At 42.6% G+C, this 27,909-nt stretch overlaps 2 protein-coding genes across 2 annotated transcripts; one reads left to right on the forward strand and one right to left on the reverse strand.

Annotated features, from left to right (window-relative positions):
• The first annotated feature begins 6,410 nt into the window (after positions 1 to 6,410).
• Positions 6,411 to 16,799, forward strand: gpr142 (G protein-coupled receptor 142). Its single transcript, XM_020659491.3, has 3 exons — positions 6,411 to 6,636; positions 12,613 to 12,767; positions 15,211 to 16,799. Exons 2-3 carry the CDS (start codon positions 12,629 to 12,631, stop codon positions 16,167 to 16,169), a joined length of 1,098 nt encoding a protein of 365 aa, XP_020515147.2. The 5' UTR covers positions 6,411 to 6,636; positions 12,613 to 12,628; the 3' UTR covers positions 16,170 to 16,799.
• A 7,537-nt stretch (positions 16,800 to 24,336) lies between these two features.
• LOC109980287 (E3 ubiquitin-protein ligase TRIM39-like) lies at positions 24,337 to 27,261 on the reverse strand. Its single transcript, XM_020628781.3, has one exon. The coding sequence runs from the start codon at positions 26,950 to 26,952 to the stop codon at positions 25,564 to 25,566; it is 1,389 nt and encodes a 462-aa protein (XP_020484437.3). The 5' UTR covers positions 26,953 to 27,261; the 3' UTR covers positions 24,337 to 25,563.
• Positions 27,262 to 27,909: the final 648 nt, after the last annotated feature.

The raw sequence follows: 27,909 nt of genomic DNA on the forward strand, positions 1-27,909 counted from the left end.
GTTACAAGGGAATTTGACATAAATAAAAGAATCAGAATCAGAATTGATTTTTATTGCTAAGTTCATTAACTCATACGAGGAATTTGAGTTGGTGTTTTGGTGCAAAACAATTAACACAGGACTAAAGATCAAATAGTTAGAAGGTATAAAAAAAAAACATCAGTGGTCCTGCTGACAAAGCAAATAGAATAAGATAAACATTTAACAGGAAATTAAAAAATATATTCTAGAATATAAAACTATTAAAAAAAAAACACAAAATGTGCAGTGGAGGAGCTGTGCAGTTGTGCATGATTTAAAGTGAAAAATATTTCCAGTATGTATCTCCTCATAGAGTGCCATATTAACAGTCCAGTGAGTGTTAATGTAAAGTATAAAAACAGTTCCAGCCTTCACATTACAGCTCTGTGCTCTGGCTGTGGGGCTGGATGAGAGTCTGTGTTGTGTCGGGGGAGGGGGAGGGGGAGGAGGGCATTGTTGATGAGGCTGGCAGCAGAGGGGAAGAAACTGTTCTTGTGGCGTGAGGTTTTGGTGTTCATAGACCGCAGCCTCTTATCAGAGAGGAGGGTCTCGATCAGTGTCCAGGGTTAAAGGGGTCGGCCACAATTTTAGAAACAAGACCGAGACCAAACCAGGGCGAGATCGAGACAGAGACAAGACCAAGACCAAGACCATAATTATCTCTGAAGAACTACAACACTAGTGACTACTGTATATCACTGGTATCAACTGGTGGGAGGAGTTTGAAAATATTTTAACTGCCAAAGGGGGGCACATCAGAAAAGGTCTTGGAACCACTGTCTTACATAGAATTCTGTACAGCTGTGTGTTTTGGGCTGCAGCCTTCTTTCTCAGTTTTAACGCTCACTGATGTTGTGAATCAGTTTCAGAGTTTAAATAACTGACGCTCTGTCATCACTGAGTACTGAGCGTCAGGAGAGCTGACCAGTAAAGGCGTATGGAGCCATTTGTGCGTGCTGCTTTAAAAAAAAGTAAGTTAGATGAAGGTCTTAATTCAGTGACTAATGCAGAATCTGAGCCGGATAAGAGTCACTGCTTTGGTATGATCTGAACAAATAACACAGAAATAAGATCCTGGTCAGCGAGATAATATTGTTATTCCTGTCACTGTGTTTGCACACTGCACATTGCATTTTAGCCAAATCAGTGCTAACTAGTAGAAAACAGCCGCGCTCTTTCAGATCCTGCTCCTTGCGTTTCCCCGTGTTGTGCTCCCCCCGCCCTGACTGTGCTCACCTGTGTTGTTATCCCCTGATTGTCTGTGTATTTAATCCTTGTTTGTCCTCCCTCATGTTTACGGTTTGTTGTGTGGTACCTCATGTCAGCACTCCTTATCTTGTTACTTTTTTAGTGGTTGACTATTTGACTTCAGCCTTTTGCCCGCCCCCTTTCTGGCTTTGTTTGCTACTCTGATTTGATCACCTGTATACCAACCTGGACTGTATGAATAAACTCTCCCTGGTATCACATCCTGCGCTGTGTGAGCGTGCCTTTTTTTGGGGTCCACATATCCATCGAGTTCTGTCAGCTTTATTGCAACTCGAAACCTGTTTTAAGATGACATTCAACACAAAGCTACCCTTACAATGCCCCCCGTGTGCAGCACTCTGACATCTCTCCATTAGTCCATGTCTGTAGGGCCGGTTTGTGCATCTGTCTATTTCAGCAGATCCTTCAATAACGGAGTGTAAACCTGAATTTCCCCTCAGGGACTAATAATGTATGTCTGAAAAATTTAATAAAATCTGTTTAAAATTTTGTTTAGCCTCAATGAACACAAATGTATCATTCACATGTGTGCAGTTTGTTTGTTTAAATCAAAAGCATCAGATTAAACTAAGAATCGGAGATGTTGAGCCCGTCACAGAGAGAGCATGAAGTCATGACGAGCGTGTGTCGGGGCTCAGATGAGACGTCAGTGTTTGTCTGGAGAGCCGCTCGTGTTTCAGCCGTTGGGACTCTTATTGCCTCTGAGCGGCGCAGAGTGACAGACTGGGAGGGCTGAGGTTATGGCACGAGTCCAGACTGAGGTGACCTACAAGGAGGAGTGGGCCTGCAGCATCCATTTATTTCACTGCAGCAGATCCATTAGCTCTTCCTGGCTCTCTCTTTTTGGCTGCAGAGGACGATGTGTTTATTCAGTGAAGTTAAAGACATAGATGAAAAGAGGCAGATAGAAACAGACTATAAATCTGAGTTGCCAATAGAGTCTGGAGGCGTGAAATTAGCTCCATGAGTTATTAATCATCCAAGGAAATGATCAATATTTACTGGAATATACCCTGCTGGTGTAAATCTACAGTTATGTTATATAAGGCATGACTTGAATATATAAAAATATGCATAGAATGCAAACGAACACTTGATATTTGATCATTCTGATTAGTAAATTAGTATGTGTTTTGCATGATCTCTATGTACTTATTTTATTCTCCTGTTACTGCAGGACAGAGTCCAAGATGTATTTCCGTTTGGGGACAATAAAGTATATCTTATCTTATCTGAAGCAGTGATGGGGAAGCTAACAGGGCTAACAGGGCTAATGCTAAATCAGATTTGCTCATCACTTTGCAGCACAAGTTATCTCGTTCTACTTGTGAATTTTATTTGTGTTTGTATGTTTTCTACTTAAAATGTTTCTTTTTTTGTTCCTTACAGAAGTCCTGTATGTTTTTATTTTGTTATCTCGGGATAACTACGCAGGCTATCTCGTGAAAATGGGTTAAGACGTTTTCTGAAGGTATTGACTCGTTATCACTGGAATCATTGTTATCCTGAGATAACGAGAAAGCGACTGATATTCACTCGTTATCATGGGAAAACAAAATAAAATATTTGGAATTGTGTTCCACTTGGTGATTCCAAAATTTCTCGCCTTGTGACTTTGGGTTTAATTTAGCATTCTAGCTAACTTTGGCACGAGTATATCAACTCAAAACTGATGTTAATTTTCCAAATAATCTGATAAATGTATTTATTTATTTTAATTTTACATACTTCACTAATCCCAGAGGGGAAATTCACACTCTGTTATTAAGAAACATGCTTCTTACACACATGCACAAACAGGACCTGTGGACATGCAGAGTGCTACACAGGGAGCCAGAGCTGCTGGGGGTTTAATGCCTTGCTCAAGTGACAGCACCCTGGAAGTGACCTGGCACCTCTCCAGCAACCAGACCAACTTTCATACCGTTCTCTGCACCGGAATTTGAACCAGCAAATTCCCGGGTCCAAACGCAAATCCCTACAGACTGAGCTACTGCCGCCAAAATAAATAGAACAAGTCAATATCCTCGCCAGGTTTGAAAGAGTTTGAATGAGACGTTTTTGCTTATGTAATGTTTGTTTGTTTGTTTGTTCAGGGTCAAGTATGAAGCATGGAAACCAATGCCAATTAAAACTGCACTTTTGGCCTAAGATGAATGGCAGTGCTTGTTTGCAAGAATTAACTTTGTTTTGCGAAGCAGGGCTTCTGTTTTTAAAGATTAAAGAGCCTTAATAACTGGATTGTAAGGAAAGGTTGTCATTTTACTGACTCTGTGACATGTTTGTTTGTTTCTGAACTGTCCATAAAAGGAAGATCTTATCTTAATTGGCCATGGTGGTGAATATCAACCTCTGCATCAGATTTATAAAACATTAAGCTTAACTCATCCTTCTTGTTTTCTCTCTGCATCTTCTAACAGGTCTGATCCATAGCAAGTCATGTCTTCATGATCACGAGCTGCCTATTATTTGCTTGTTTGACCCCCGCAGCACATAAAATGACGCACAGCTGCAGGGTGAGGGAAGCCAATTTGGGTCACAGCGTGCTCACGTAGACTGCAGGATTGCAAATGACCGACTGAACTGATGGATGAATGCGTTTTTCAAATCAGCTCCTTTCATGCACTGTTTGCCTTGGAGCTTTGCTTTCGTCAACAATTTGCAGGCGTGAGACAACCTTTCTCCGAATGTTTAGTGAAATTAAAGACGCATTTGTTTTGTCGAAAGCTGATTTCATTGGTTTCCTGTCTTGTTATTGTGTTAGGATTCAAGTGCTGTAAAGAATACAAATTAGAAATTAGAAAGCGGCCTCTGCTTGGTGTCATTATTTTATGGTGCCCCCATGTTGTCTATGTTTGTGTGTGTGTGTGTGTGTGTGTGTGTGTGTGTGTGTGTGTGTGCGTGTGCGTGTGCGTGTGCGCGTGCGTGCGTGTGTGTTCATGTATTAATGACGTTCTAGGGACACATATGTGAACATACACTCACACTACGGGGACCTAGCCTTCAGGTGGGGAAAAAGTTGTTCCTTGCAAAGTGAGCTATTTTTTTTAAGGCTATAAACTATTTTGATGGATACTTTAATAATCATTTGCAGGAAATGACTCTGTTACAGCAGATGCAATCACAGTCAAGCAATTACGGGATCTGTATTTCTTTATGACTAATGAGCCAGAGGCAGGGGTTGAAAATTAGCCACGGCTAGAAACCTGTATGCAGAGACTCTACTGTGTATTTAATCTATGAAGCAACGTTCACTGCATGTGCCCCTGTTTAAAAAAAACAAAATAAAATACATAAAAAACTCCGGAAAAATAAAATTTAGGCATCTAAAACAACACATCAAAAAATGTTTTCAAGATTACACATTATAAATAAATGATATCTAAGAAATGTGATGAACATATTCAGTGTGGGAAAAAAAAGAAGAGTTGCAGGTCACTGTTCCTGACGCAACAAAAGTAATGTATTTGTTTTGAACCCTCTGAGACCTCAATGAAGCTGATTCATATGGAAGTATAAATCAACTAATTGCTGATGTAGACAGCTTCAGTTATATCTCTAAAAAAACAACCGAGGAAATGGTGAACCCTGAGTCCATATTTAATGTCCTCACAGTCTACAGTTTGTGCTTTAAACTTGTAATGTAGGAGTCATAATATTTGGGTTTTGCAAAGATAGTAAGCATACTTACTACCATGTTGAAAGAAGAAGAAGTGAAACAATATGGGACGTGGAATGCCCCTGCCTTCTTGAATACACAAAAAACTAGCTAAAACTTTGATAAAAAAAGCTCTTATCACAATGTCTACTCGCTTGGTTTATCCAGAGCTGTCAAACACATGGACCTCGTCGGTGTATACAGTTAGCCGCTATTTCCAAGGTCAACAGTGAAGCTTCGAGCGCTGGTTCTTTTTGTGTTCCATAACCTTTTATTAACCGTCTCACCACAGTTTATCCACATTTCTTACAGCCTTGAGAAGTAAAATAATTTTCTATGTGAATTGCATTTTTTATCAATATTCTATCATTAAGGAATTATTGTTTTGATACGTCGAAAACTGGGACAATGAGGGTTATACAGATATGAAACTCCAAGCAAGACATCAGATAATCCTGTGTAACTGGAAATTCACATTCATGTGAAAAAACACTTCACACACTTACATTTAATGATGCATGCATTTTCAAAAAGAGAGACACACACCCACCCACAACCAAAGTAGGGTTGTAAATCTCTCTTTTACAGGACAATTTGCACCGATGCGATTCTCTACAATCCAATACAAATTGAATCCAAAATAGTTTTTAACTTCATCAAACCACATTAGCTCGTCAGTAAACACCTTCCTCAGGTCTGTTTCACCCATTTGTCTGAACTACGCTCAACTCGTAGTTCATTTCGTCAGGTGTGGGGGGGATGTGGCTGGCAGAGGGAATCATGCCCACCTCGACGTCCTCTTTTGTTATTGTTTGGATTAGGCTAGCAGTCAGTTACTGATTCAGATCGGTTTATCTCAACACCTCTACCCCAAAGACTTCAAATATCCATCTTTTGCTCCATTCCGTTCTCAACTGTTGACACGTTTTCTGCTTTTAAAAACCTTTCAGTGCAAAATCTCAGGGGGGAAAAAACATCAACTTTGTCTCTTTTTTATCCAGCCATGATCTTTTAAAGTCACATAAAACTGCTGTTATATAATCACCTGTCACTGAAATGCAATTGAACACATGCAGTTGAAAGGGCTACACTATAATTATAAGTACTAAGTACGTATGCATATAGTAAGTACGTAGGGTGGAATTTGGACACCACATTGGTCTGCATACTATGCGTATTTGTTTTGTCTCTTTTCCAGGGTGAATATGAAATTGGAACACAGCTGGAGGAACGTTAACACTTATTATTCCCTGTTACATTTAATGTTTTTTTCCATCAGTTTTTTCTAAATCTTTGCACATTTTCTCTCTCGTTTGATCTGCTTCCTCCCTCGCTCACCTCTGTCCATCCACAGATCAATCCCTCCCTCTCCCTCTCCCTCTCCCTCTCCCTCTCCCTCTCCCTCTCCCTCTCCCTCTCCCTCCCCCTCCCTCCCTCTTTCTCTCTTCATTTTCACTCCCCTCTACCTCATCTCTCCCCTCTCCCTCTGCTCACTGGCTGCAGTGATGTACCAGCTGCCCGGACTCCACTCCTCCTCGTCCTCCTCCTCGTCTCTGTCCACCTCCACAGCTCCTCAGCGAGTGTCCAGCAGAGATGTCGGGGACTCTGTAGGACTCGGTGGAGGAACCACAGAGCAGAGGACTGGCTGTTATGCTGGTGGAGAGTCGCTGTGAGAACTAGATGTGAAGGTAAGATTGAATGCAGACCATACAAAGGCAAACAAAGCCTAAGAAAACTCTCCTTTACTGTTTATTCAAGAGTGTCTGATTGGCTCTGTCTTAAAACGATGAAATGTTTGTGTTTCTTGTGCAATCAGCTCGGTTATACATCATTGATTTCAGATGTTGGTGCAAGGTACAGTCTTGTTTGAAAAAGTTATTTAAAGAAGCAGAAAGTATGTCTGGGTTGTCTCACTTCCAATCGCTTTCATAATTGACTTTGTCTCAACCTCAGCTTTCACATTAACTCAATTTACTTGAAGTGTTTTCCTTGATATTTCACTTCCGAAAACTGACATTTGTCATCATAACAAGCTGTAATTTCTGGAGCAAAATGTTCTTCTGGAGTCTGTCCTCCTAACAACACTGACCCGTGGGTTAGGAATTTAACCTCTCCATGATTTAACTTTAAACAAAGCTCAAGATCTGCACCATATTTGAAGCAAGGTCCTAGTTTTTGACTGTGTGCATTACATTTTCCATCTGGACAAAATGATTCAATTAAAGATATGTCCAAAAATGTGCCCTACAGCTTCCAAAACCAAACATAAAGACGCTTTCTCTTCACTTGCTGTCATGTGAAAAAGTCATATATTAGCTGTACAGTAATGCCGGCAGCATCCTTTATCCCCCAGCGCTGTTGTTTCAGGTGCAGCGTCTCTTGATGAATAATTAAGAGGACGCAGTGGAGCAGAGATAAAGTTCAGCTTCCTGGGCACTGAACCCCCCCCCCTGCAGAGCCTCGTCCTATAGCCTCCAGCTGCAATGCAAACCCTGGGAACATCATCCAAAATAGTCTCTTAATCAGAAACATGCCTCTGCCTCTGATCTCCATAAACTCAGATGTCCTGGTCAAAAGAACAGCTTTTAGCCTGGAGATTCTTCAGAGGATACTCTGTGCTGACACTCGACTGGAGCAGCGTAATTAGTCTATTCAGTTGTCAAGCCAATACATCTGATTTCCCCTGTGTAGGAAGACTCTTGCTGTCTGACCTCATAAAACACCTCTGAAGTGAGAACTGTTCATTCCCACTCAGAATCTGCAGCACACTCGGGACTCAAAGGTGTCGATTAGTCTGCACAGGAAACTTCCAAGAGAATAAAGTGCGACGAGGAGCAGGTAGACGAGAAACAGAGCTCTCAAACATTCAAGATTTTTATTTGCCACTTTTACGACCAAAGAGAACAGAAAGAACCTCCTCCTTTATTACGATCATCTTTCTCTTTCACCGCCGGTCCTGAGGTGAGGCTTGTGCACAGACAGATCAGGTGTCTGACAGAGGCATAATATCACCTGTGCATGTCTGCAGCTGTCAATTTTATTCCCTGGCTTTTGGGATGTGCATTCCCTGTCCTGTCAGTCTGAATACCCCCCCTCCTGTCTGACAGGGATCGCCTCCCGCTGTGAGGTTCATATGTGAACAGGAAGGTCAGGAGAATATCCGAAGCAGTCCTCCTGAAATGATCGAGATATTCTCAGGAGTGCAGATGTGAAAACGGCTACAGAGAGAATGACTTTCTGTGGCCTCTGAGTTCAAACACGGTGTGAATGAGTGTCTATATATGTCTGCACTACAACTGCCATGCAAGTATAAATAGTGTAGAGGACATCCGATCTCACCACACGAGATGATGTTACACAACGAGTTAAATATGAGGAGGTTTTATTGACAGACGCCACAACAAAGAGTTCAACGGTGAAACAACAACAAGCTTTATGAACGACGTTCTGCAAACTCGGAGCTCATATTTCTCCCAAAGTGTCGTTGAATTTATGAGCAGGATTCTGAAAGTGTGTGATAAAACGCTGGGAGCATTGAGTGTTAGTATGACTTGTTATCAGGACACGTATCACGGCTCAGCAGAGCAGTGAGAATACATCAGCGCTGAGGATTATTTCACAGACAGGACCGATATGATGAGAGTGATGTTCTGTCCTGACCTCATGTTACTCTAAATGTTAATGCCAACACACAGCATGAAGACATTTGTCAGACTTCAACACCTACACGCTCTGTTTATCACACTGATTATTTTGTTTTCAGGCCTTTTTTGAACTTTGGACAGTGTGTTTATTTGGCAGCCACTTCACTACAAAGACAGCTCAAGATACTTTCTGTAGTTTTATTCTTATTCTACTTGTTTGCATTAAATCTTTCAGAAAGCTGTGGACACTCTCCATGCACAATCTTGCATATGTCAAATGAATTTGAATCGCTTGGTGTCGCTAACTAACTCTTGTTACATCACATTTGTGCTAGCGAGGAAAGTAGTGTTTGTTTAGTAGTCCAAATGGTCATACGATTACAAAGGTTAAATAGACATTTCAGTGCATTAGTTCACATAAAAGTACAAACAGTTCATAAGCAGGGTTCAGGCTCTGCGACTTTTAATCACATGAATGTTTTAAGCGGATCAAAATTTCAAATCGTCATGAAATTCTGGATTTTCACATTTTTTTTGCACACTTCAGGGATGTCTTGTCTTTTGTTTTATAGATTCATTTTGGACCTTTATTGTAGAGAAAGGAGCCACAGGTCAGAATTGAACCCACTCTGTCCTTTTAGGACTACAGCCCTTTGTACATGGGGCGCGCTCCCTTGCCCCGTCTGCCACCAGCGCCCAATTCTCTGACAAATAACTAAAAATATCCCTCTTCAGTCTTTTTTTCTCTAACCAGGATGCTTTAATGAGAGCTATGATGGGTATCTGGAGATGTTTGCTTTTCATGAATTTCTTCCTGAGAGCCCTGCAGCAATTTGGGGCTGGTAGTTGAAACGAGAGAGGCACAACTCACTCTGTAAGAAAATCATCCAGTCATCAAAACAGTTTCATTTTAGGGTTAAATTGTTGCTTAATGCTGCTTTGAATTGCACATTGAAATGTTAGTTTAAACATCTACTGTATAATTTTACGACAGGTGGATGACCATCTAGATAATAGTTCAATGCTTCAGCTTTTAAATGAACCATGTGGTTGGATCATTTGTCAACTATTTTGTTTCCTCTCATCTGAGACAAGTTTTAAAAAAAACACATCAACTGTTCAGATTTTTTAACAAATAAACAGAAAACCAGACATTTCAAACCTTTTGCCAGAACATGCAAAGACCTTCATTCAGCTTTGAGTGGTGACGTCACACAAGGAGACCGTTTTAGATTGGTTGTGGGTGAGATGTGGTCGACTCGGATGACTGAATCCCCCCACTCCTCCCACCAACTGTAAAACCACACAAACCCAATGCATCATCTCGATCTCACATAACTTCCCCGTTATTCACAAAATATGAAGGACAGCTTTCAGGCCGCTGTCCGCCCAGAAGCTGAAAATTCTCCTTTGAAGGAAAATTAAATCCCCCTGTTGTTTTAGGAAAAGGCATGAGGCAGTTCCCATACTGAATCACTCCATGGATCATGTTGATTGCTTTTCGATCCATGCTTCTCAACGAGTTTATAGAGCGGAGGGAAATCAAAGCAGCCAAGCGTTAAGATATTCCTCAATTTTATGATCACATTCCTGATACAAGCCATAAAATGTGCAAGTGCACATGCAAGGGTTTGGCATATAAAAAGCCTTTATAATGGCAATAACTAAATATGACCAAATGTCAGAAGTAGAGATTGCGTCGCTCACGTCATAAGCCCGATTACACCAACTGGATAGACGTGGCTCCATGATGATGTTTACGTTGCTGAAGCATCCACAAATGGTTGGTCACTGAGGACTGGAGAGATAACACAGTCCAAATACGGCTTCATGGATGAGTGAAGTAAATTAGGAGAGCAGGCAGAGGAGAAAAACAGGATGGAAGGCTCCCAGGTGAAAAGGTGAGACGGGGAGACAGGATGCTAATGACTAACGGGAGGGTGGAGGGTGATGGGGTCATCGCTGACAGCCCATCTGTTGTTGTGAACCTGCAGTCTAATTGACTGAGTCCAAACTCTGACTTCTTGTTTTCACAGTTTATCTCTGAATAACAGCAAACAGCTCAGGAGAGCAAACATGATTAACCTCAATGCATCAACATAAAGCGGATTATCATCTGCATACAAGGAGATTGTGTCTCCCTTTCTTTGCTTAGTCTGCATCAGGTTTGTTATTATCATCTACTGTTTTTAATGGACGATTAAGGTGAACGAGGCTCTCTGTTAGTTTCCATTTGAAATGTGAATGTCATATTATTTGTATAAAAAAAGAATCAGTGTTGAGTTCTCTGAATTAATCCAATGCATTAACACATTAAGGTTGACAGCCCAAATTATTTCATGTGTTTCAGCTAAGCCTCCATACCATCGCTCTTTGTTTTCCTCCAAGAAAGTTATAACACACTTGTAGCTTGCAGGATGCACATACTTAAGGAAGAATGTGTGACATGGGCCACATAAATAAATCATAAATCCAGTCTATCCTGTGTAAATGTGTCTCTGAGTCATGAGTGTCTACAATGAGGGAGAAGCTCGAGTCCCGCTGGCTGTGTTGTTGTCAGAGCCGTGTTTACATGGACGGGACGGCCGGCTCCTCCCCTTGTGTATAAAAGCTGTTTTAGTCAAGGACTAGAGAGAAGAAGAAGAACATACTCATGTATTATTTGGATGTCATGTAGGTGCCTTTAGATCGTGGTCATTCTGTGTCAGTTTACATGCAATGTGAAGCTACAAGCTCGCTAAAGAGCGCTAACATTAGCATGCTAACACAACAATGCAGGATACAGGTGATTGCAGCTCAAGCAAAGGACAATTTTGTCCTTCACTTGCGCTTCATGGTGTTTAATTATAGTGCGTTTCAATTTATAACCACTTCTTGCAAACGTGAGTGGAGAGGGGTTGGAGGTGTGGCCTCTGGAGGAGAGCGGAGGCTTCTTTATGGAGGAGGTGTGGCCAAACAGTTTGTTTTGGTTTAATGCTGGTGCTCAAGGCCAACATCTACTTCCTTTAATAACTTTCCTTTGACCTCAGTAGCTCAGGAAACAGCCTTAAAAACAATTTCTATATGTAAAGGGACAATTTACAATATTAAACATAAATGGTGCCCTTTGATGCATTGTACCAAAGTTAGCTTAGAGCTAGTTTATATCTGCATGTTTCATGGGCATCTTTACAGACTGAATTTCCTTTATTCATCCTTCACTCAAATCCACTAAAGTGATGGCTATATCTAGAGAGTATTTTGGGCCGTAGTGTGGATTGTTTTGGATTGACTCAGATTAAACTACAGTGCCTGTGCATGGTAATAATATAACATGTCATCCAGTGTGGATTTGTGGCTGGGTAATGTGATTCAGTTAGGTTTTGGGTTGCATTGGAGCTCAGGGGAAAGAGAAAAATTAGATATTGGTGAAACGTGCAGTAATTGCCAGGATCTCTCCATTGTTGGTTTTTGTGCTTTAATGGGAGTTGTAGTAAAATATACAACATAACGATTTTGTGTGTTTTCCAAGTGTCCTGTGCATGTTTAGTCACATCTATGTGCAAAAATTCAAAGTCCGCAGAAACGCGGCTTCTCCTACCCCCTCCTGTTAGCTGTAGCATTAGCTGCACGTAACGCTCGGTTCATTGTCAGTGTGAGATCACTGATCTAAGCTCATTGGCTCGTTGTGGCCCAGCAGCTCATGTTGAAATTTCCGAGACGCGTGCTGAGCAACTGACCAATAACGACAGAGCGGATCGGCAGACCGATCAGAGCAGACTTGGCCCACGTGGGGTCTAACAGTGTGGGCTCAACAGAGTGTAGCTGACGGACTCAGAGCGGAGAGGGAGCAAGGAGGAGCAGTACATGAAAACAGACACTTTTTTCAGACTTTATCTATTGTGAACGTACAAAAGTAGGAACATAGATTAAATATACAAACCCCAAAAAGGACAAAATATGGGCTCTTTAAGTTCCCATGAGATATTTTCCAAATGACAACAATGTGTACATTTTTCTCTCTCTACATGTTTTTTTCAGGTGAAGCACCAAGGTCATGATCAACTGGCCCAATGTGACAGCGTCCAGCGACCAGGAGCTGGGCCAGAAACCAGAGGAGCTGCAGAAGTCCCAATGTGTCCTGGGCTTCATCCCTGTCATCTACTACAGCGTGCTGCTCTGTGTGGGAGTACCAGGTACACTGCGATGATGTCACAAAGTGAAAACATGTACAGGGATTGGGTTTTACCATTGCAATTAGTGGTAAAGTGAGGTTGAACTGCACGAGGAACTCAACATCTCTGAACAGAAACAATATCCTGCATCTTAGTAATACTCAGTAACTCAGTTGAAGTGATATTTTAGGGTCAGAATATTAACCGATGCGCTCACATGATTTCATTTGTATTATTTGCACCGAACCACAGTCGGTGTGTAATGTGAAGACAGTTTGATTTACAGCATTGATATCTATTTATAACAAGCGGGAACTGCACAAGAAGAAATCAATGTGAAGTGAGTTAGAGGCACATTATGGTGCTCTAATGGACTTGTGAGATGGAGTACGTAGTTGAAGCTCACGCATGTGTGATGGCTCCTTTCACAGGTTAAATAATCTCTTCATTTTATGATCACTTTGTTTGACTCGTTGAGTATTTATTCATTTATAGATCTGCTGCAACCAATTGCTACCGAATCCTTCTCCAAGTCCTCAGTTATTCAGCCGACTGTCACTTAGATTCCCATTATTGTGTGTTTGTCTTTGAGTCGATGCATGGCGGTGGTTTGGTATTGATCCAACGGAGGATTTAGAGTGAGAGGTGTTCAATGATGCACCAGAGCATTCAGATGCATCTTTTAATTATCCCCGAAGGGAAATAAACCAAAAGGCCGGAGAGCCTCTGTAAACATCTGTACTGTCTGCATGAGCAAGTCTTAATAAGATCGGTTGTTTTAGAAGATATATTGTGTTATGATGATGAGCTGCAGGGAACAAATAAAATCAATGGTTTGTAACTTAAACTGCAATGAGTGCATTTTTGCTCCCACAATTGCACCACAACCTTGAAAAGGTAGAATTGCATAACCCAGTCTGCTGACCACGGCGAAAAGAGACAAGAAACCGAGCTCTGAAATCATCGTTGTTTCAAAAGAACTTATCATGCTAAACAAATGTATTATTAGCTTAAAGCTACTATGAGGCGCTTTAAGCCAGTTATGAAACAAACTGAAATCAATACTGATTTCTCCTTATTTCATAAAAAAGTAAAATAGACTATCGGTCACAAGATTGATTATTTCTCTAAAGTAATTCTTAATGCCTGAAACTGCTGCAGGGGGAGGAGTCAGACGAAGTGGTTAGCTGCATGCTGCTGAAAAAAACATTTTTTTTTTCATGGCAAAGACGCTTTGATGATTGAAATACTTGACAAAAAGTAAAAAAGTAAACAGGATGACATTTTGTTATAAAACCATACGTACAGACATACAGGCCAAAATAAGCAAAGGGAGAAGACTTACTGCTTTGTCCACAGGGGGCGCCAAAATCATACAAACCTAAAGTTCCTCACAGGAGCTTTAAAGGCTTTATATGCGATTTGTTTTTGATCCAGCAGATGTCACCCTTGAGCACCAGCATGAAACCAAAACAACTCGCGCTGCTTTGTAGTGTTAGCATGCTAATGCTAGCGATCTTTATTATGCTGGTATCTTCACACTGCATGTAAATTTACCTGAAATGAGCGTGATCTAGAAACACAGTTAAGCAGTGAGTACAGTATGTTATTCTTCTTTTCTCTAGTCCCTCAATTAAACAACTTTTATACACGAGGGGAGGAGTCAGCCGGCCGTCCTGGCGATGTAAACAAACTGAAGATAGGACCCTGAAAACTCTGAAAACATCACAGACAGTGGGACTCGGGTGTTACACCCATTGTAGACAGTCATGAATCACAGAGTTATTTTCAGAGGATATACTTGATTTATATTATATTTAAGTGTAAAAAATCACATATTAAGACTTTAAAGAACAGAGAATAAAACACAAATGCAAATATCACCTTATGTGGTGTACACACTGCGAGGTTATCAAGCCACTTTTGGGCCCGATTCCACCTTTCACACAAAAAGAGTCAAAGTCCCGCTTTTTGGTGGTTCTAAAGGTTTTTCCTGTCTGATTTTCCTGTGGTGCACGGTGTGTTAAGAGTGATTTTACCTCCCCCGCCCCATCTGCTTGGAAGAATGTTGTGGCCGCCCTGAATTGTTAATATCGAACATGCTGAGTATTTACAATCCAATATCCTGTTGTGTGCTTGGAACCCTTTGGGGAAATCATTGGGATAGCCGAGGTCACACTCTGTGGTTCAGTTATTACAGTACAGGTTAAAGCGCTCGCTCTTACATATACAGCCCATGTTCATACTTCATCCAGAGTTTTTTGTTTCATTTTTTAGTCCAAAAATGTATCATCAACCCATCCTATTGTCGGCCATGTTTGTTTACACACTGAATGATAACTGGGCCCATTTTGAGCATGAATCCCTCCTTCCACGTTTTCAGCCAATAATCTTTTTTTTTTCCATCTGAACTAATTTCCTTCTGTTCGTTTCTTCTTCTCTCCGTCTTTGTCGTCTCCGTCAGTGAACATCCTCACGGCGGTGGCGTTATCCAGACTGGCGTGCCGCACAAAGAAAGCTCTGTACTACTACCTCCTGGCGGTGACGGGCTCCGACATCCTCTCTCAGCTCTTCATCATCTTCGTCGGCTTCCTGCTGGAGACGGCCGTGTTCCACCGCGAGGTCCCTTCACTCCTGCTGCACTCTGTCAGCGCCGCCGAGTTCGCTGCCAACCACGCCTCCATCTGGTCCACCGTGCCCCTCACTGTGGACCGCTACGTGGCGCTGTGCCACCCGCTGCTCCACCGCCAGATCAGCTACCCGGCCCGGGCCCGGAAGATCATCGCGATGGTGCTGGCGTTGTCGCTCGTGTCGGGCGTACCGTTCTTCTGGTGGTCGGACATGTGGAGGAACAGCCACCCGCCCACGGCGCTGGACACCGTGCTCATATGGACGCACGTGACCATCATCTACTTCCTGCCCTGCAGCATCTTCCTGGTGCTGAACTCTCTGATCATCCACACGCTGAGGGTGAGGCAGAGGCAGCAGCGTTGCGAGGAGGAGTGCGGGCCGAAGTCCGCCCCTCCTCGGAGACTCGGGAAGACGACCGCCATGCTGCTTGCCATCACCTCCGTGTTCTCCGTGCTGTGGGCGCCGAGGACCGTGGTGGTCATCTACCACCTGTACGTCTCCTCGGTGCACAGCGACTGGCGCGTCCACCTGGCCTACGACCTGTCCAACATGCTCGCCATGCTCAACACGGCCGTGAACTTCTTCCTCTACTGCTTCGTCAGCAAGCCGTTCCGAGGCGCCGTGCGGGACGTCGTGCTGCTCCGCGGGGGTCCGCTGTATCCGCATCGGGCTCTGCCGCAACAACACGCCCCCACCAACGCCTCCATGTCCTCTCTGGACAGCGGGAACAACAAGCGCTCGCAGCGGGACTCCACCCCCTTGTCGCCTCGCAGGGCCCGAAAGCCCTCGTGACCCCGGAGGCGAGCCCCCTTCCTCTTAATCAAAAACACCCGGCGTCCCACGGCCCCTGAGCATTTCTGACCCCGGAGACGCACAGTGTGGACATCTGCCAGTCGGCCCCTGGAGCTCCCTCAAAGGGCCTCAAGTGAACTTTAAAGACTTTTTTTATATCGTCATGTGTCACTGGATGTTCTCGGTTGGTGTAAATCAGATGAATTAGAGCGTATTTATTTTTCCTGGAATGATTTGTAAAAAGAAAAGTAGTTTTTTTTTTTATATGTTTTTTCTTTTCCATACATGGTAAGAATGTCAGTAAAAACGTTTTTATAGATTTACGAGCATTGAGATTTATTCAGCAGTCAGATCCACAGGGAGATCCTCAAAGGAGAGTGAATATTGAAAAACATCACCCTGAACTTATGTTCTTTTTTTTTCTTCGTCTGCTTCAAACTTCTGCTCACTTACATCACCAAACATGTTCAGTGAATTTGCTGTAATAGCTGTTTCGGTGGCATGAGGGCTGAATGAATTTACCTGAAATGAACGGCAAATAACGGGGACGTGTTTCCTCACACCTGTCAATATTTTTCACTTCAGAAGAGGATGCTGGAGTGGGGCTGTAAATAAACAAGCTTGCATGTTTTTCTTGTAACTATCCAGTTGGGTTGCTACAAAATGTAAAACCATCTGAAGTTATTTGAAGATTAATTTTCTATTTAATTGTAAAAGAAAAGGAGGGCTTAGTCCTGCTATCCCATCACCAGCCACCCCTGGCTGTTTCTCTGTTATTTATCTTCCAGTTTGAAAACACTTGATGGTGACTTTTTCCACCCTTTCTATCCCCACTGATGACGATTTGGCAACATGTGATCTTTCTAAGCTTGATTCTTTAGGGACTCAAAACAAAGATTTATGTGGAAATTCCCGTATTTGAAGTACTTAGCAAATTGCAAAAATACATTTATTGGCAATTAAATCCACTGCAAGTTAAAAAGTTTGCACAAGTTTAAACTCTGAAATGTTTATGGAAAGGGTTAAAAGCTTTATTTGTGATTTTTTGATCCAGCAGATGTCGCCCTTGAGCACCAGCATGAAACCAAAACAACTCGCGCTGCATTGTTGTGTTAGCATGCTAATGCTAGTGATCTTTATTATGCTGGTATCTTCACACTGCATGTAAATTTACCTGAAATGAGCGTGATCTAGAAACACAGTTAAGCAGTGAGTACAGTATGTTATTCTTCTTTTCTCTAGTCCCTCAATTAAACAACTTTTATACGCGAGGGGAGGAGTCAGCCGGCCGTCCCGGCGATGTAAACAAACTGAAGATAGGACTCTGAAAACATCACAGACAGTGGGACTCGGGTGTTACACCCATTGTAGACAGTCATGACTCACAGAGTTATTTTCAGAGGATAGACTTGATTTCTAAATTTAAGTGTGAAAAATCACATAGAAAGACTTTAAATATTTAAAGTATTTATTCTCAGCGTAAAGCACTTCAATAAGCCCGTTGAAAACAGCCAGAATAGTTGATTTGAAATCCACAAATAGCCAATCATATATTTGGATTTTGGGGTGGCTCCTGGGGGTGGCCTTTCAGATTTTATAGGGGGCCCCTGCCACCCTTAGTCGCCCCTCTGGACAAGCCCCTGGCCATGGTTTTGTTCACAGAGGAGAATAAAGAAGGAGAATCGATGTTTTGCATGCTGCTACACTAAAGGTGGAATTCCCAAATCCACACTTTGTCTCTTTAATCCTGTCGAGAGACACTTAGTTTGCTTCAGTCTCTTTAATTGCTCCGCTCTGAAAGTCGCTCTGGGAGCAGCAGAGAGGCTGAAATAAGAGTTTGAATCTAAAGTGACTGCTGTCTCTGCTGCTGTGTAAAGATGCTGAATGCCCAAAAGACAATCCGCTGTGCTGAGCGCAGCCAATCGAGCAAAAAAATCGCACTCCGTCTGCACAGCGCTCTCCCAGGCACAGAAACCACAGCTGCTAAGCCGAGTGTTTATTTTTCATGAAATGCAACTCGATGGAGCCTAAAATGAAAGCTTGCTGTTGGAGCGGCGGGAGTGAAGACCCCGCTCTCCAAACAGCCCCTCTGCTACATCACCAACACGACCTCAGCTCTGACTAAACAAACCACAGATTAGCCTGATGGTGTACACACACACACACACACACACACACACACACACACACACACACACACACACACACACACACACACACAGATGTCAGCTGGTACATTTCCATCTTCTACAAAAGCACTTTTATAGATATAGATAGATATTTTATAGATAGTTATGTCAAAACAATCAGACGGAAACTTTTTTAGATTTCAGTTGATCCTGTCAAACAGCCTGTGAAGTGTTTCTAAAAGTTGTGTGAATAGATGTTATAGAGGTGAGTCATTTGACTGATTATCTGACGTCAATTGAGTGTTCTAAGAAAACACTTAGAAGACACCTGCAAGACAACAAATTACAAAACAACACGGGTCAGACAGTTATGAGTAGGTCGATTAATAAACTCATTTTGAAACAAATCAGTGTCAGTGCATTCTGTATGTGATGTGTTGGAGGATGCTGGAGTGTGCGTGCGTGTGTACAAGAGGGTCATTTCTGACCGTGAAGGAAATGAGGAGAAATGGTAAATGGACTTGAGCTCCTATAAAGCTCTTTTGCTCCGCAGGTCACACCTACACATTCACACACTGATGGTAGAGGCTGCTGAGTAAAGAGTCCATCATTATTAACTAATCACATTCATACACCTGATGAAGCAGTGGGAGCAACTTGGGGTAAAGTGTCTTGGCCAAAGACACATCGCTAGTTCAACTATTTTTCACTAATTCTATGAATATTGAGACGTAGATCTACAAAAACAAAATAAAGAATCATATTTATTTGATTTTCTTGCCTATGACATAAGACGCTCCTTTTATGTCCGTACAGTCTTTTTTTCTGCAGCTGAGCCAGCAGGAAGTTAACGTAGCTGAGTCAAAGCAGTGGGAATCAGATCTGTTCTGCTTCCCAGGCTCACTGAGTCACACTCACGGTTGAACTTAAAATTTTCATTTTTACACCAATTTGTAGGGACGAATGTGAAACATGTTCTTTGCTGCAATGCAAACCGCGAAATCAAGTTATCCCCCCGGTGCAACTCGAGTGAGCAGTGACAGTATTTATATTTAAAGAAGAATGACAGCAGCCTGTTGAAACACATCCCATTAGATCTGAACTTAAGTCCTGCTTCTGACGAGGCAAAAAGACTCATAGTTTTTTTTTTTTGGGGGGGTCCACACGCCCCTTTAGACACGCCCCTGCCCCAAGCTGAAGATCCAAAAGACAAATGCTGCTTTATATTTACATTAAAGTAATTTACAAAGAACCTTAAAGGAAGAATGTGTTACTTTTTGATCCAGTAGATGTCGCCCTAGAGCACCAGCATTAAACCAAAACAAACTGCTGTTAGGCCACGCCTCCTCCATCCTGAAGCCTCCGCTCTCCTCCAGAGACACACCTCCAACCCCTCTCCACTCACGATTACATGAAGGAGTTATGAATTAGAAAGCATCATAATTAAGCGCCATTAAGCGCAACCGCGGACAAAACTGTTATTGCCTTGAGCTGCATTGTTGTGTTAGCATGCTAATGTTAGCGCTCTTTAGTTAGCCGGTAGCTTAGCATTTCATGTAAACTGACACAGAATGAGTGTGATCTAAAAACTCTTACTAACATCCAAATAATCAGTGAGTATGTTCTTCTTCTTCTCTCTAGTTCTTGACTAAAACAGCTTTTATACACAAGGGGAGGAGCCGGCCGTCCCGTCCATGTAAACACGGCTCTGACAACAACACAGCCAGCGGGACTCGAGCTTCTCCCTCATTGTAGACAGTCAGGACTCAGAGACACATTTACACAGGACAGACTTTATGATTTATTTATGTGGAACATGTCGATCGTTCTCAACAATGCGCCCCAAAGTACAAAACCTCTTCCTCTCAGAGCTCACACACTTCCTCTGTCTTCTCCCTTGACCACCCATTCAGGTTTTGAAGTTTCCGATGCGAGCCACCTGCGAGTGCTCGTCTCTCTGCGGGGGGTCTTTTGTGTTTACTGTAACAGTACGACGCAGCATCTGTTCCCCTGTGTGTTCCCGCGTCAGCCCGCTCATGTCGCCCTGCGCTCGTCCCACACTGAGTTCTGAGAGACGCGGAGACAAAACTGTTCTTTGAAGATGTCTCCCGCTGCCGTGCAATAACAGAGGGGGGCTGTGTGTGTGTGTGTGTGTGTGTGTGTGTGTGTGTGGGGGGGGGGTTGTGTAGTGGTTAGACGGCGTATAAACAGTTAAGACGGTAATGTGATGCTAAGATGTAAAAGCAGGCTTGATTAAAGTTTAATGAAGCTTTCACACATTTAAAGAGCCAGTATGGGGAAGGGGGGGGGCATTACAGAGCAGGTAAACCCCTCCAGCCACACGTCCTCTGAGCCTGTTCAAACACATGGTTATGTCTGCAGACTCTGCTGGTGTCAAGAGAGCAAAACGATCAGCCAATGAGAAGACAGAGCGGCGAGTAGCGTCCTATCAGGTGAGAGTGTCCAAACACAGGAAGGAAGGAGCAGAGAACGCACGACCACATGGAGGATTCAAAACCAAAGTTGTGTAAATGTTGGACACTTGAATCCTTTAAGATGACTCTACTTTCTGTTCTTTTGATTATTGAATCTTTGAAAAGGAACAAAACATTTATTTTTTTTCACTAAAACGTTGCTGATGTATTTGTGATATTTGTGTGTGCAGGTGTTTGCTTACAATTTGTGATGAATGATAATATTAGTGCCACAGATACTGATAGTGAAACAGATATTGTTAGCTTTTTTAAAGGTACAGTCTGTAGCATTTTCAGCTTCCAATCCCTGAACTGTATCCACTCCTAAACTCACCTGCTGCGCTGTCATTGGCTGGAGGAAACACACCAGCTCCGCCCAGAAACGTCCCGAGAACCAACCAGAACAAAGCAGAACATGACTTGGAGGTAACGGAGAAGAAACAGCTAGAGCCCAAGACTATGATGACACTTTCTGACATATTTTAGAAGAAGAGAGAATGAAGCAGCTTCATAACGTGCACGGAGATCGAACTGGTCGTGTGCAAGTCGGAGGATATGAACATCATCAAACCCCCCTCATGCTGGCTGTGAATTTACCCAAATATTTCCTGCTGTGTTCACACAGCTCACCCCGACTTCATGTGGAATATTCACTATAGAGAACAAACCATATGACGTGTTTCTGTAGACCAGCCCTGAAGTATCATCTCCATGGGGTCTAACCAGAATCCTCCTCTGGGATGTTTTCATTGGATTTTGGATCATTGCAGAAAATAATCTCTGTGTTAAACACACGTTTCTGAAGCGTAGGCGTTTTGTTCAGCAGGATAATCTTCACAGATGAACGCCATTTTTATGATGTTTGAAGCGTTAATGAGGCCGACAGAAGTAAAAAGCTAACGTTATGCTAAAGCTAACTACACCACGGTGGGATGATTGTGACATCACTAGCGTTATGCTTCAGACGATCTCCCATAAACTAATCCACGTAGCTTAATAAATAGTTTACTAACATAATATTCACCTTAACCTAAAGATTAAACCTACAGGAGACATCTCCGACTAGTGAGAGAGTTCCCGCCCTCTGTGTCCGGCGTGATGACCTTTAATGTCCCCGACAACCACTGTAGTCACATTTAGCCGCTTGTTAGCAACCGCCTTTTTAAAGACGAGTAAAAACTTCAAACTTCACAAGTGGAGGTATTACCTAACGTAGTTTATGTGCTCTAACAAAACACCAACATCTCTTCAGCTTGTGTTAACCACAGACCTTATTTCAGGAGTCTAACCACAAACACATTCAAAATCCACGTTGACTTTTAGATGTTAGACCCCATGGCGCTAACATGCTAACTTACTTCATGGTTTTAGGACTCATTCCTTTTTCTTTTTTTTTTATTAGGTGATGCAGAACAACACAAGACGAGTGAGGGACATGACAACAGCAAAAGTATGTAGGAGACAGAAAGTCTCCAGACCAGAAAAATGGCCTCCCCATAAAGCTTTTTTTCACGTACACTCACGAAAACTGGTATGCATATTCAGCTTGTCGGGACGGACTAAAAATCCTCTTGCAGCATTTCAAAAAACCCGACAGGAAGTCCACAAATTAAAGCCCAAAATGGCTCAAAATGGCTGATTTCAGCCTTCCTATTTGAACGCACTTGTCCGAGGGCGCTCATCCCATCGACGCAAACTCAGTGTCAGTGCTTTCAAGTTCAAACACCTATCTCTCATGCTCTCGCCATACGGATGCATCATTCGCCATCAAACAGGAAGTGGCTGTAACTCTCATATGTCTGATCTGATTGAAATTTCACATGTATGATCAGGGTTGGCCTCTGAACACATTGACATAACAATAGTCAACTTCAACCAAAGTGCCCCCTACTGCAAGGACTAAGTACTACCTCCCATATAAAATGTCCCATTTTATTCAATTTTCACTTGAATCATCTCAGTACCGGCCTGATCACATCTAACTTAATACAATTGGCCTCTGAACTCCATCCCAAAACAATGATAAAGTTTAACCATAGCGCCCCCTACTGCAAAGTATAAGTATTACTTCCCATATACAATGTCAGGTTTGCTCCAATTTTCACAGGTATAATCAGGGTTGGCCTCTGAACACCATCCCAAAACAATGATACATTTTAACCATAGTGCCCCCTAGTGCAAACAATAAGTACTACCTCCCATATACAATGTCAGATTTCACATGAACAATGTCAGTACTGGCATGATCACGTCTAACCAAATACAAATATACCATTAACTTATCACCCCCGCTGGAAAGAGGCGGTACTGCATCTCAGATACTTTTTCTGATCTGCTTCAAATTACACATGTATGATCAGGGTTGGCCTCTGAACACATTGACATAACAATAGTCAACTTTAACCATATCGCCCCCTACTGCAAGGACTAAGCACTACATCATATATACTTCATCGGATCTGCTTAAAATTTCACAGGTATGATCAGGGTTGGCCTCTGAACAGATTGACATAACAATCATTTACTTTAACCATAGCACCCCCTACTGCAAGGAGTAAGTACTACATCTTATATACTTTGTCTGATCTTTTTTACATTTCTCAGGTATAATCAGGGTTGGCCTCTGGACACAATGGCAAAACAATAGTCAACTTCAACCATAGCGCCCCCTACTGCAAAGAGTAAGTACTACATCCTATACACAACGCTCAATTTCCTCCAAATGTCATAGCTATCATCACAGTGCAAGCCTGAACTGCTCTACGTCAAAATTTTACGTGATCTTCATTGCGTTGCCCATTTCAAAATGCCAGTACTATGACTTTTACACAAATCAAACTGCACGGCATGCTGCTTAGCCACGTTCCGCTGCTGCTGCACTCCCGTGGTCGCAACACACCCCGACATGCACAGGGGTGCGAGGGCCCTTCATCACCGCTTGCGGTTTTAATTATTATTATTATTATTTTATTTTATTTTTTTATTAGGTGCAATATAGCGACAAACTCGTGATATATAGCCATTTTCAGTGGGTCACGAATGTGTGCATGGAAAAAAAACTTGTGGAAAAAAGTCTGAGAAGTCTGTCTTATCAGACAATGCAGTGTTTATTTCTTCTTCTAACATGTCATCACCAGCGTCTCTCTCTGAACGCTGTCACATGTTCTCTCCAACAATCATCATCCTGACGTGGTGGAGGGTTCAAGTCCCTGTGAGCCGCTGTCCCTCCTCTAATGAATCTATTCAAACGGTTAAAGTGTTCAATAGCGGACACGTGATGTTTATCAGGTCGTTGACCTTCAATCATTAACCCCGTGTTCTCCAGAGCTTGTTGGATCTCTGAATCTAACTCCTCTCCGACCTGACGGACGAGTCAGAGACGACACTGATCCACTGGATCTGAAAGGTTCAGGTCGCAGGTTTAGACTGGACTTAAAGAAACACCTGAAATAATCAGAATAACTTTATAATGACTGACAGAGACAAACTCCTCCTCTCAGGAGAGACACTCCTCCATGATGACTTTTACAAGATCAATAAAACACAACGAGTCATAAAGACGGATTCAGATCAAGAAACTTTATTAATGATTACAGGATTCAGACTAACCACATATTTAAACTCTTTGTTGTTCTAAAGAACGTAAAGCGTTCTTCAGAGGAGGGTTCATCCTCTGAACATGAAGATGGTAAAGAAATATGAACAGTCTTCAGGTCTTATATTTGACATTTCAAACATGATAACAAACCCACAGAGCCGAACCTTTACACGATGAAGCTCCAGAAAGACTCAAACTCAGAACAGGTGATAAGGACAGTTATACATGTCACGTTCATGGGAAAAACAAGGAACTGGACCCACGTGCAGAATTAACTAAATATATTTAATAAACAAAAACTTACTTCCAAAAGTTCAACAAAAAAAACACAGGGATCAAAAACAGAGAGCCACACAGGAGCATGAGCAAAAACTGACAAATACCAACAAACAATGAACTGACACAGAGGACAAGAAACACAGAGACTAAATAGATACATGGGGTAATCAGACACAGGTGAGACTAACGACACAGGTGAAGACAATGAGGGTCATCAACACGGAGGGAAACACACAGAGGCAGGAATACAATACAAGAAACACTGAGGACAACTACAAACTAAATCATGAAACACTAAAAGACACACAGAACTCAAGAATGAAACATTACCAAGAAAACACACTAGAACAAAGAAACACAGGTATAGGAAATACAAAATAAAAACACTAGAAACTAAGCTAGGAGACAAACTGAAAATACAAACTACATAAGACCAAATCATGACAATACGTTGTTTTTAAGAGAGAGCCTCGTAGTTTAATTATTTCAAACTGATTGTATTTAATGAATTCATGTTTAAAATAACTTCAACAAAACATAAACTGAGAAGAAGACGAGCTTTTTATGGCTCATTAATTATTCATCATTAATGGATCATTGATTGTTAAGGTGTTCAAATATCGCTTAAGAAAAATGAGTGAAATTTGATTCTAATCATCAAGATGTTTTTTTAAATCTACAGTCACAGAGATTCAGTGGTTAAGTCCTCAGTGGGAGTTCTTCTCTCAGTTCTGATGCATGCAAACCGTTTCTCAGTGAAAGTGTGTGTTGGTGTCAGACTCACTGTGATCCTCTGCAGCCTCTTCTTCACTCAGAGAACAGGGACAGACTCTACCCCCCCACAGTGTCCCAGCTGTGAGTCCCTGAGTTACACCAAACAGATCTGAGCTCTGTCATAAAGACAACCAGAGACATCAGGACGACACAGTCACAGAGATCTTCTCTGGTAACATCTTCAGTGGGAGTTTATCCACAGTGTTAATGTATGGAAACATCCTCTCAGTGAAAGTGTGTGTGAAGGTGTGTATGTGTGTGTTAGTATCAGGATCAGAGAAGGACAGCTCTCCTCTGTTACAGTCCAGATTCACTCTGATCCTCTGAAGCTTCTTCTTCACTGAGAGATCAGTGGATGGATGTGGTGGGGTGCGTGCTCTGTATTTACCATCTTTGAACCGTATTAACCAACGTCCAGACTGTTTGTCTCCCTTCCTCTGTTCAGACTCTGCTAACACACCCAGGTTCCAGGATGTACTGTCTCCAACCTGGACGTCCCAGCTGTGAGTCCCTGAGTTAAAGCCCTCAGAGCCCAGGACAGAGCCGTAACTATTAAACCTCTCTGGATTATCAGGAAGCTGCTGTCTCTCTCCTCGTGTCACACAGGTCAGATCTTCAGACAGGATGTAGCCTGGATGAGCAGTGTTTGGGTCCAGAATGACCGGACTGTAGGAGACCATGTCCTTCATCTTGTTCCAGATGTTGAAGCTCAGGTTGCCCAGGTGTTTGGCCTGGTCTATCAGAGCTCCTGAGGGCAGCTGTGGATCCTCCAGCAGGGGGCGCTGCTGGACTCTTTCCACTGCAGCCTTGTAGTTTTTCAGGAATGAGACGTCTTCAGCTCTCAGCTCGTCCTCTGTGTCTCTGACTGTGTGTGAAAGAGCTGCTATCTCTCTGCTCAGAGCCTCCATCTCCTCCTTCATCCTCTGACTCTTCTGCTCCTCTTCCTCCCTCAGTGCACACAGCCTGGCCTCCTCTTCCTCTTCTAGAAACTGGTGAAGCTTCTTAAACTGCTCCTTAATCTGCCTCTCTGTGTGTCGGGCCTGGACCTGAATGTGTTCTGCTGTTTGATCAAACTTCACTTTAACTTTTTTAAAAACATTTAACTTCTTCTTTACCGGCTCCAGAGTTTCCTGAAGTTTCTTCTTGTGTTGTCCAGCAGCTTCATCGATGGGTCTGATTGTGTGTTTGTTGTGTTTTTCTGAATCTCTGCAGATGACACACACCGGCTCCTGATGGTCCAGACAGAAGAGTTTGAGTTTCTCAGAGTGCAGACTGCAGAGATCCTCTGAAGCTCTCTGATCGCTCTCCTGCACAAAACTCTCACACAGGTTCTTTAAAGCAAAGTTAGGATGTAATAAATCCTTTGACTGTCTCCTCTTACAAACCGGACACTCCTTGTTCTCCTTCTCCTTCCAGCAGTTCTTCACACACTCTCTACAGAAGCTGTGACTGCAGGACAGGATGACTGGATCTTTAAAGATGTCGAGGCAGACCGGACAGCTCAGATCTTCCTCTAACTTGGACGCCATTTTATCTCAAGCTGAAGACGAGGAGACGAACAGCTGGGAGTCACTCCCTGTCACTCAAAGTTCCTTTAATCTGTATTCTTTGTTCTTTTTTTACGTCTTATCCGGTTTGTGGATTCAGTTTCAGGTAAAAGTCCAGATATTCCCAGTATTCCCAGTGTTCCCTCCTGCAGCGGTCTGGTTTTGCTCTGAAGGTGAATCTTAATGTCAGTCCTTCATGGCGTCTCGTCTCAGTGACTCAGAATAACAACCTTTGTCCAGGTTGTCTCAGGTGAGTCAGGTGAGGGGGAGGAGATTTATCACTACAGCTTATCAGGTTCAAGTTTCATAAAATAACTTTGTGATCATTGGTGACTCACCAACAGAGAGGCGGGGTTACACCGTAGAGTTTAAAAAGTGGTTCAGATAGAAGTGATTGTACCCGACCTAAAAAGCCTCTGCATGTTTCTAATAAGCTCCACGAGCCGAAACGTGCTCAAACTAGGATCAATATTGGAGATGCTTTTGAAAAATGGAGAGAGGTTAGAACACAGAAAGGTTTACAGACCCATGCAGAGCTGGATAAACACTGAAGCTTCAGAGTCCACCACATGGTGACCTGTGTGAGCATCCACTCTAGATAGGAGGGAGGGAGACAGCTCTCTGAAAAAGGCTGAAGGTCAAAACAAATGTAACAATATATAACCTCTAGAGGGAGCACCACATAATCAGAAATAGAGACCATCTGTCTGCATGTTGCAGACGCATCATACTGTCGATGGTTGTGGACTTGATTTATAAACTTTTCTTTTAAACGTTCCTCCGTTGTTGTAGCAGCTCTTTGGTGTCTCTGATGTCGTCTCATCTGGTCTCATCACCACACAGCTCTACACTGCCCCTAGTGGTTATATGCATATTGCATCTTGAGGACGTGTGGCGTTCATTTCTGAGGACGTGCACAACCAACGCTCCAAACCACCG

The sequence above is a fragment of the Labrus bergylta genome, chromosome 21 (assembly GCF_963930695.1).
Source record: "Labrus bergylta chromosome 21, fLabBer1.1, whole genome shotgun sequence".
Lineage (NCBI taxonomy): Eukaryota > Metazoa > Chordata > Actinopteri > Labriformes > Labridae > Labrus > Labrus bergylta.

Excerpts from the sequence above, each read along its gene's own strand:
- gpr142 (XM_020659491.3), top strand. The coding sequence starts at position 12,629 with ATGATCAACTGGCCCAATGTGACAGCGTCCAGCGACCAGGAGCTGGGC. Across the intron at positions 12,768-15,210 it reads GCTCTGTGTGGGAGTACCAG|TGAACATCCTCACGGCGGTG; the intron begins GTACACTGCGAT and ends CGTCTCCGTCAG.
- LOC109980287 (XM_020628781.3), bottom strand. The coding sequence starts at position 26,952 with ATGGCGTCCAAGTTAGAGGAAGATCTGAGCTGTCCGGTCTGCCTCGAC.